This window comes from Olea europaea, unplaced genomic scaffold, assembly GCF_002742605.1.
Source record: "Olea europaea var. sylvestris unplaced genomic scaffold, O_europaea_v1 scaffold2109, whole genome shotgun sequence".
Lineage (NCBI taxonomy): Eukaryota > Viridiplantae > Streptophyta > Magnoliopsida > Lamiales > Oleaceae > Olea > Olea europaea.
The window spans coordinates 213,401-224,520 of record NW_019239036.1 but is presented as its reverse complement, the minus strand read 5'-3'; the positions used below and the strand labels follow the sequence as shown (position 1 = coordinate 224,520).

Here is an 11,120-nt window from a genome sequence, read left to right as displayed (position 1 = left end):
TTAATGTGACATTAACACATTAATAGGTAGCCAATATAATTCCTATTCACTATGGACAAAAGATCGTTTCTATTTATTTTGAATGTATTTCTAGTTTTCTTTAATCAACTTTTTAATATTTTCATAGATCACAAGACCGTAGAGATTACAATGTCCATTTTTAGACTAATGTTTATAATTACTTATAATCAATCAATTCACCTTTTATTCTTACATTTTATGAAACTCACAAGTAATACTCTCATAAGAAAGCAGGTTTTTAGTTACTTGCTTGACAAAAGCAAAATTGGGATATGATCCTTATTATTATTGGTAAATGCAAAATTATATAGATCAAAACTCATGTATAAGCACACATGGCATACTTGAGCTTACAAAATCCCTACTAAATCATAAGATATATCAACTACACAATCTAATGACCCAAAGATAAGAACTCAAAATGGATCAAAACATTAGGATACAATGTAAACATAACTTTTGTATACATGTTTTGATCTGTCTCACAATACTATCGAAGTGGAGCCTAAAATCTTCAAATATTTGTCTGTTTCTTGCCATCTAGAATGTTGTAGACAGTTCTAGCTAGTGCGTTCTCTTGACTTTTTTTTGCCAAGAAGTCCCTCGAGCCTCCTTTTTGATCCACTTTAATGAGCTTGCTAACCTAGACATTGAGCGTGTAATACCAATCTACTTTCTGATCTGTCCCCACAACGACACACTGAACGGACAGGAGAAAAATAAGGGTTAGCTGGTTTTTTCCATCTACCCACAAAAGATGCGATTTCTATCAATTTCTAGGTGCTATAATTTATCCTTGGTAAGTAGTTTTGATAAAAGAGTGTTTCGGTGTGATGAATCCATTCCAACACATTCGTTGCCCCAAGTTTTTGTAGATCCCTTCGGCCGAAAATAATCATAAGTTTGGCAAATAATTTGAGGTTGCAAATAATTCATCAAAGAAGCACGAAATTTCTACAATTATCCCATTATAATTCAAAAAAAATAAATTATAAAATGGCAAACAATTAGTTGGCCGTCGATATATGCCCAAACATGTGCATTGGAGAAAACAAAAAGCTTGGTTGATATGCGGATAGGATGTTTCTTTTAAAGATTTTTACTTCCCAACACAATCATTTTTTGCGGTTTACCACAAGAGATGTTCTTGGTGATATGCATGTAGCTTGTGAATAGATAAATTAATTAATCACTTTGTTTCTTCTAACTTTACATTACATATTCATTTTATTGAATGTGTTGTTAATATAAACTTATAGACTATAATAATATATTTTTATACAAAAGAAAAAAAAAAACTAGGGATCAAGAATTGCATGAAAAATACAAATCGCTAAAGAGAGTACAAATGTACAAACATAGGCACGTGTATTACACAATGTCCTTAAAAAATATTTGTTCTCTCATTTTAAGTGCTTGAGATTACGTTGAGCATTTGTTTTTTAGGTACAACAGAAAAATCAGTAAAAATTGAGAATCAAGTTTCTACTCCAACAAACTAAACTTGATCCGAACTATCATCAAGATTTAGATATAAAATTGCAAAACTTTTAAACGCCAAAGAAGAAAATTTTCGGACCACGGAATGAGGCTTTTCGTTTTCTTTCCTGCGTGGAACAGAGGAAATAAATGATTTTTTTTTACTAAATAATCTTTATTTTGTTTATTTTAGAACATTTTAATGTTTTTTTACGTCAACACCGACAGGTATTTACTTCACACTTCAGTTTCATGATTAACTTGTAGAAAGCATAGCGAACAATCATTTTTTCCTATCTTTAGAAACCATCATGAATGGCCCGCACAATGATATGTTGGTCTTTAAGAAATTCAAAAAGCAGTGAAAAGGCATAAAATGTTCTCTAAATTAGTATAATGATATTGTAAAAAATTAACCAACGATCGACTAATTAGAAAGATTTTAACTGTTTAGAATAAATTATATTCGAATGTTTGTCCTTTGTAGTTGTATTTCTCCATGCCCATCGGCCCATTAGTCGGCAAGGAATTAGCTTTTTGCTCAGATACCATCAAATGTATCTGATAGTCAACATAAACTTGATGAGATAATTATTTAATAAATTGTGGTATTTTATAATACGTTTGTAACCATTTAATATATCTTCTTTTTTTTTTTTAGTGTCACGATTCTATAAATCTTTGTATTTATTTTAAATTGTGTTATGGCTGATTGTTTGTATTATATTTATAACAACACAAGTTTTTCTTTATAATACATTTTATTCATGTTAAATCTTTATTTTTATGGTGTGAGAATATATATACTAATAAAAAAGAGAGGCAGACGAGGAAAAAGAAAATACTAATTGGCATAAGCTAAAAATTTTGCACCGTCACAACAGTGTGTGACGATACGGGTCGGTTGGTTTGAGACCGTTGACCGGATTTTAATAAGTGGAGCCCGGTTTATGTGATTTCGGTTACCCGTATTTACTCTGTGGGACCCCGTACTTCAAGTCCTAATCCCAAGCTGTCTGTACCTCATTGGACCCATTCATAAATAGCAGTTCTAAATTAATTAAATATTAAATTATTAATTTTTGCGAATTTTTTGAATTTGAAGGCAATAGAAGGTCAAGGAAATGACGGGACCACAGTCCCACACGTTTCAGTGGAGCTAAAGCTGCTCTCATTCAATTTTCATTTAAGGTGGGACCACAATCATCGTACATGTCCAGTTGAAACGACTACGTTTTAGCCTGCTGATTACTGAAACCTGTATTTGTCGGCATTCTCAACAGTGACAATATTTTCCCCCATCTAATTTGGGAAAAAAATCTACTGTTCGCATAAAGTAGCATGCCAAAAAATAAAAATAATTGTCTAACAAATTTTAAAGAAAATTCATACGTGAGGTGACGGATTTACCCTTTGGAAGTTTGCTAATGACTATATAGTCCCTGGACGAGCAACCTTTGCTTTGTTGATACGAAAGCATAAGGAGATAAGAAATGGAACCAAATTATACCCTATTGGGACCCACACTCTTTTGACCTAGGATAGCTTTGGTCCACCAGCTCTATGCACTATAGGGTGTTTTTTCATTGGATTCGACTTTGCCTTAAATTGGTATTTACCAACTCATTGGTACTATTTATTTTTATTTTACTTATTTAATTGTACCATTTCTCGATTTGAGCAGCCAACTAATTTCATTGCAAGAATGAAATTTGGATGGAAAGAAAACGAATTATAGAAAATTGAATTGCCGAAAATTTATTTTTCTGAGAATTGTTAATTAAATGTGTTTGACTAGTATAATTTTTCACCTGAAAAATGCTGAAATTTTCTATTTTTTGGTGTTCGTTTAACTTTGTTTTTCATGAAAATTATCAATTAAAATGATATAATTTATTACAATTGGGGATAGAATTTGTTCCAATTGTCAAAAAAAAAAAAAAAAATCCATCTGGAAAACCAATTTCCCCATGGTTTCATGAGAATTGGTTTTCCTCATGTGGGGGAGGAAGGAAAATGAATTGCCAAGAAAAGAAAATAATTGCAATCAAACATACGAAAATGTGAAAAATGGAAAATCGGTCAAATCAAATAGGCACTTATTGAATTCATATGAATAATTCTGTAGCGACAGTCTTGACATTGTAATTAAAGTGTAATTATGTGACATTGAGATATCATAACGCAGTCCTTTTAGGTGAAACTCCACATTCTTCTAATTTTGTCCTTTTGGGGATTTCCACAAAAGTACACAAAATGGAGCTAAGATAATTAAGAAATTGAGGATTTTCTATTTTTTGTTTAGTGGGCTCGGCATGCGCATCCCTGTCATTTTTCCACATTGCAGCAACTCGGCAATGCTCATTTCACGTGCTTAATTTGCCATTTGAACCCCCTCCCTCACTTAAAATTCTCTCTTTGGGTCACACTGAGAAATATAAATAACCTTGGGCCTACATCAAATAATGACTATGGAAGCGAAGGACATTGACGGCATGTCTCATGACGTTCGGTTTAGATATATCCCTTTATGAGTGACGATGATAATTAATTTATGGTAGATGATTCTCAAGGTCTATCAGCGGCTATCCCGGAGGCATGGCTGTGGAGAAAAGGCCTGGATGGGGATGTCATGTGAAAAAGAAATTTTGTTCTTGTTTGGACTCCATTTTAATGAGGTTTTTATTTATTTTGTTTAAAAAGTATTTTGGAATAGTGTTTTTTTGAAAAAAGTGAAATTAAAAAAGAATGAAAATTTTTTAATTTACGTATAATATTATTTTATTAGGGAATGTGGTTTAAAAGTGGATAGAAAAAAATGCATTCTGGATAAGATGAAATCCAAGGAAAATAGTAAATTTGACCTTAGAAATAAGTATATAGCGAAATTGTCTCTTAGCCAAGAAAATAAATCTTTGTATTTATTTTAAATTGTGTTATGGCTGATTGTTTGTATTATATTTATAACAACAGAAGTTTTTCTTTATAATACATTTTATTCATGTTAAATCTTTATTTTTATGGTGTGAGAATATATATACTAATAAAAAAGAGAGGCAGACGTGGAAAAAGAAAATAGTAATTGGCATAAGCTAAAAATTTTGCACCGTCACAACAGTGTGTGACGATATGGGTCGGTTGGTTTGAGACCGTTGACCGGATTTTAATAAGTGGAGCCCGGTTTATGTGATTTCGGTTACCCGTATTTACTCTGTGGGACCCCGTACTTCAAGTCCTAATCCCAAGCTGTCTGTACCTCATTGGACCCATTCATAAATAGCAGTTCTAAATTAATTAAATATTAAATTATTAATTTTTGCGAATTTTTTGAATTTGAAGGCAATAGAAGGTCAAGGAAATGACGGGACCACAGTCCCACACGTTTCAGTGGAGCTAAAGCTGCTCTCATTCAATTTTCATTTAAGGTGGGACCACAATCATCGTACATGTCCAGTTGAAACGACTACGTTTTAGCCTGCTGATTACTGAAACCTGTATTTGTCGGCATTCTCAACAGTGACAATATTTCCCCCATCTAATTTGGGAAAAAAATCTACTGTTCGCATAAAGTAGTATGCCAAAAAATAAAAATAATTGTCTTTAACAAATTTTAAAGAAAATTCATACGTGAGGTGACGGATTTACCCTTTGGAAGTTTGCTAATGACTATATAGTCCCTGGACAAGCAACCTTTGCTTTGTTGATACGAAAGCATAAGGAGATAAGAAATGGAACCAAATTATACCCTATTGGGACCCACACTCTTTTGACCTAGGATAGCTTTGGTCCACCAGCTCTATGCACTATAGGGTGTTTTTTCATTGGATTCGACTTTGCCTTAAATTGGTATTTACCAACTCATTGGTACTATTTATTTTTATTTTACTTATTTAATTGTACCATTTCTCGATTTGAGCAGCCAACTAATTTCATTGCAAGAATGAAATTTGGATGGAAAGAAAACGAATTACAGAAAATTGAATTGTCTAAAACTTATTTTCCTGAAAATTGTTAATTAAATGTGTTTAACTGGTATAATTTTTCACCTAAAAAATGCTGAAATTTTCTATTTTTGGGTGTTCATTTAACTTTGTTTTTAATGAAAATTATCAATTAAAATGATATAATTTATTACAATTGGGGATAGAATTTGTTCCAATTGCCAAAAAAAAAATCCATCTAGAAAACCAATTTCCCCATGGGTTCATGAGAATTGGTTTTCTACAAAACCAAGAAAAAATGGTCATGTGGGCGAGGAAGGAAAATGAATTGCCAAGAAAAGAAAATAATTGCAATCAAATATGCAAAAATGTGAAAAATGGAAAATCGGTCAAATCAAATAAGCCTTTATTAAATTCATATGAATAATTCCGTAGAGACAGTCTTGACATAGTAATTAAAGTGTAATTATGTGACATTGACTTTTCGGTGAAACTCCACATTCTTCTAATTTTGTCCTTTTGGGGATTTCCACAAAAGTACACAAAATGGAGCTAAAATAATTAAGAAATTGAGGATTTTCTATTTTTTGTTTAGTGGGCTCGGCGTGCCCATCCTTGTCATTTTTCAACATTGCAGAAACTCGGCAATGCTCATTTCACGTGCTTAATTTGCCATTTGAACCCCCTCCCTCTCACTTAAAATTCTCTCTTTGGGTCAAACTGAGAAAAATAAATAGCCTTGGGCCTACATCAAATAATGACTATGGAAGCGAAGGACATCGACGGCATGTCTCATGACGTTCGGTTTAGATATATCCTTTTATGAGTGACGATGATAATTAATTTATGGTAGATGATTCTCAAGGTCTATCAGCGGCTATCCCGGAGGCATGGCTGTGGAGAAAAGGCCTGGATGGGGATGTCATGTGAAAAAGAAATTTTGTTCTTGTTTGGACTCCATTTTAATGAGGTTTTTATTTATTTTGTTTAAAAAGTATTTTGGAATAGTGTTTTTTTGAAAAAAGTGAAATTAAAAAAGAATGAAAATTTTTTAATTTACGTATAATATTATTTTATTAGGGAATGTGGTTTAAAAGTGGATAGAAAAAAATGCATTCTGGATAAGATGAAATCCAAGGAAAATAGTAAATTTGACCTTAGAAATAAGTATATAGCAAAATTGTCTCTTAGCCAAGAAACATGATCCATCACTTACGAGTGTAAAAAAAAAAAAAAAAAAATCCATCTGGAAAACCAATTTCCCCATGGTTTCATGAGAATTGGTTTTCCTCATGTGGGGGAGGAAGGAAAATGAATTGCCAAGAAAAGAAAATAATTGCAATCAAACATACGAAAATGTGAAAAATGGAAAATCGGTCAAATCAAATAGGCACTTATTGAATTCATATGAATAATTCTGTAGCGACAGTCTTGACATTGTAATTAAAGTGTAATTATGTGACATTGAGATATCATAACGCAGTCCTTTTAGGTGAAACTCCACATTCTTCTAATTTTGTCCTTTTGGGGATTTCCACAAAAGTACACAAAATGGAGCTAAGATAATTAAGAAATTGAGGATTTTCTATTTTTTGTTTAGTGGGCTCGGCATGCGCATCCCTGTCATTTTTCCACATTGCAGCAACTCGGCAATGCTCATTTCACGTGCTTAATTTGCCATTTGAACCCCCTCCCTCACTTAAAATTCTCTCTTTGGGTCACACTGAGAAATATAAATAACCTTGGGCCTACATCAAATAATGACTATGGAAGCGAAGGACATTGACGGCATGTCTCATGACGTTCGGTTTAGATATATCCCTTTATGAGTGACGATGATAATTAATTTATGGTAGATGATTCTCACTGTCTATCAGCGACTATCCCGGAGGCATGGCTGTGGAGAAAAGGCATGGATGGGGATGTCATGTGAAAAAGAAATTTTGTTCTTGTTTGGACTCCATTTTAATGAGGTTTTTATTTAAAAAAAAAAAAAAGTATTTTGGAATAGTATTTTTTTGAAAAATGTGAAATTAAAAAAGAATGAAATTTTTTTAACTTACGTATAATATTATTTTATTAGAGAATATGGTTTAAAAGTGGATAGAAAAAAATGCATTTTAGATAAGATGGAATCCAAGGAAAATAGTAAATTTGACCTTAGAAATAAGTATATAGCGAAATTGTCTCTTAGCCAAGAAACATGATCCATCACTTACGAGCTTAGACCTTTCATTTTATGATTTACGTAATGTAAAATCCATTCTTTGAATTAGTATTTGGATGAGTATAAATCTCAAATAAAACATGAAAATCAAGAATTGATCTAAACTTATCAAGTGTATAGTAAAGGCCCAAACCGGCCACGTTTTGTCATGCCTGGCTAAAAACTACCTTTTTGGAGCCAGGCCGGCCCATGTTGGCCAATGAACAAAAAATAAAACTGGACAGCTTTACAAAGTGGCTAGCACATCTACCAAATTGCATTTTTCGAGGGTCTTAGGTTCATTTTCTTCTTTCCTTCTCTAATCTCTTTCAAATCGTACTTTCTCAATATGAATTATGACCCAAAAATTAAAAAAAAATCTCACATTACCAGGCACCAGCTCGAATTGGACAGCTTTACAATAATTATTTTCTTTCTTTTGAAGGAACTTATAAATATTTTAATTTATAAATAGATAGAAATGATAAATGAATAAGTTAATAATACTTATGGGCCCATTAAAAATGTCATTGAAATATGATCGATTTATAGTGATTTATAAATTTGTCAAATGTAAATCGAAAATGTCAAAACTTTTTAGCCTATTCGGCGAGACTTGGTCTTCAAAACCTTTGTGTAGTATGACTAGTGGTTTATACATCCATATCTACCTTACCCCTAAACTAGATATATCAAACATTAGCATCGGTTAATACTTAATATGAAGCTTCAAGTGAGAGTTAAGCCATTTAATAAATTATATGTAAGGTAATTTACCTATTTTCTTGTTTAGTCCATAATATTAAATTCCACCTAAATACTTGAACTATGAAGTCATTAGGGATCAAAGTCAAATGCCCTTAATTAATTCTAAAGCAACAACGAACTTTTTCAATTGCCAGCTTAATGATTGTGTAGTCCAATGACTTATTCTTCATCTAACTCATCATTGCCACATTCCTCTTTCAATAATGTAAATTTAACATAAATAAATCAAGATCAACCGTTATCTTGGTTATATATCGAGAATTGAAAACTATTTCAATGTGAATTCTTGTAAAGTGAAAAACGAGTCATGATGAAATGAAGTAATCTTCATCCAAGATATTCGATATCAAAAATGGAAAAGGAGAAAAAAATGAAAGAAGAATATGAGAGTAGAAGAAATGTATAAAAGAGTTACGATTTTTCTAGTTTTAACTATAAAAAATTGGTGCACCCAAGAAAAGAAAATATAGAACTCCAATTATGGGTTTGTAGCACGTTATACCAATCGGTAATAACTATTATATTATAAAAAAAAATATTCAAGAAAAAAAAATTTGTTGCATTTTATCAATGATGAAATGAAGATACATGATTGAATTTCTATAATGAATGAATAAGAATCACATTTCGTTTATTACAAAAGTGACCTTAAAAATCTTCACTTGTTACTTTACTCTGAGTAATTTGCATTAGTATAGGGGTAGTTCCGCCTGTGTCATTGGTTGACTCCGTCCTTATGGAACTCGGGACGACTCGGTGGTAACTCGCCCACCCGCTTGCCATCTCCATTATAATTCTGTCTCTAGACCAGTCTTGACTCAGGCCGCTCAAATTAATTTACTTAGAAAGTTACAAAATAATTAAAAAGGACAAAAATAATCACCGTCCTGGGAAGAATTTTCTAGCAGTCACTGTGCAAGGACCTAACTCAAATGAGTCAACCCAGTTTGAAATGCTTCTCACCGATGCAAAAGGGCCTCTGTTTCGGCCCGAAAATCAAAGTTGCTCAAAATCCCAACTCGACAATATCTCTGAAAGTCCTCGAATGTCATGAAGCTGGCCGAGTTCTTATTCGATTCCGTGCGGGCCAAGTACCGGAGGATCTCTTCAAAGAGTGATTCGTCACAGGGAATGGCAAGCGGGCCTGAATTGGTGAATCCATATTCTTCCCCTGCTTGAACCAGTAATTTCTTGAACAATGGATGGTTCAGATACGTCGCTCGGACTACAAACCTTTTGTAATTAGACCCGACTATGACCGCCACATGACCCGCCGGCACGTCGAAGGGTATACGGCGGCGGGTGCTGATGGCCGCCGCCGCCGCCTTCTTCCGCCATTGTCGCAGCATCCAGCGGAGTGTTACAATGTGGCTGATTTTGCTACATGCAGACATTTTTGGTAAGGAAAAGCTCAAAGAAAATTAATATGCTTGTTTTGTTATGGTGGAGTGAGTTTTGAATGAGAAAGTGAGGAGATCGAATTACGGGGGAGGAGGAGGCGATATATAATGTTGCGTTTGAGCAAATGCCCTTAGGTTTAGTGATAATTACACCATAGGGACAATGGCTGTGATTGGGCAATTGCTTGAGGTGATATATATATATATATATATATATATATATATATTATTTTTCATAAATTAGATTATCGAAATAGATAAATAAATCATTATCTTCTTCTTTTGGGGGCAAAAAGTGAAATACAGGTTGTCTTAAAAGTGTCAAAGGTGACGCATGAAAGCTAAAAATATCAATAAAAAATTAGGAATTTACTTGAATATTCTTGACTAAAAAAAATTGCTGTTATTCCAATTTGATATTTAAGCGATATATATATATATATATTATTTTTCATAAATTAGATTATCGAAATAGATAAATAAATCATTATCTTCTTCTTTTGGGGGCAAAAAGTGAAATACAGGTTGTCTTAAAAGTGTCAAAGGTGACGCATGAAAGCTAAAAATATCAATAAAAAATTAGGAATTTACTTGAATATTCTTGACTAAAAAAAATTGCTGTTATTCCAATTTGATATTTAAGCGTTTTGATCTTCATAAATATTTCACATATTTACACTTCTTTGTATTTTCAACTTAAAAAAAAAAAAGTTAAATTTATTTGTGTTTGGCAAAATTTATAAATAAGAATAGTAGTAAGTCTCGTGAAATGTGTGGATAATAATGAATAACAATTATGAATATGTGATTAAAACTGATTTTAGGCTTTTACTTAAGTATTGACTATTACATATTGGGAATTGTATTAATAAATGCTATGCCCATGTTTAGTTCAACCAACAAATCTTATTAAAATTTATGACAGTTAATAAATAATCATCCATTTTATGGAATGCACAACTTTTTAAACGAAAATTCTATCAAAATTTATAAAAAAAATCTGATTTTTATCTAAACCAAATAGTGGATAAATCATTATCGAGTATTATGTTAAGTAATATTAAAACAATGTATCAAACATATCACCTATTGATTTGCTTAAATATTTTCACGAACTTTAACTTTCATTCTAGAACGTTATGTTCTCAATACTTTCAAATAAGTATTTTCCTATTTGAGTCTCATTTTTTTATTGAATAAATGTTTAAAATTATTTATTTTGAAGAATATGTAATTAATAGTAGTAGAAAATATTTTGAATTTACATTTATTTTATTTGAAAAACATATAATTGGAATAAAAAGA

General features: G+C 32.0%; 2 protein-coding genes across 2 annotated transcripts in view; both read right to left on the bottom strand.

Annotated features, from left to right (window-relative positions):
- The window catches only part of LOC111380234 (filament-like plant protein 4), a 14,977-nt gene extending 5,773 nt beyond the window's left edge, over positions 1–9,204 (bottom strand). The window contains exon 1 of the mRNA XM_023003739.1: positions 9,085–9,204. Coding sequence (XP_022859507.1) covers positions 9,085–9,204 — 120 coding nt within the window. The remainder of the gene's footprint in view (positions 1–9,084) is intronic.
- Positions 8,954–9,873, bottom strand: LOC111380237 (auxin-responsive protein SAUR36-like). Its single transcript, XM_023003744.1, has one exon. It carries the CDS (start codon positions 9,807–9,809, stop codon positions 9,375–9,377), a length of 435 nt encoding a protein of 144 aa, XP_022859512.1. The 5' UTR covers positions 9,810–9,873; the 3' UTR covers positions 8,954–9,374.
- Positions 9,874–11,120: the final 1,247 nt, after the last annotated feature.

Bases quoted from the DNA above. Each gene is read 5' to 3' on its own strand.
- LOC111380237 (XM_023003744.1), bottom strand. From the start codon at position 9,809: ATGTCTGCATGTAGCAAAATCAGCCACATTGTAACACTCCGCTGGATG.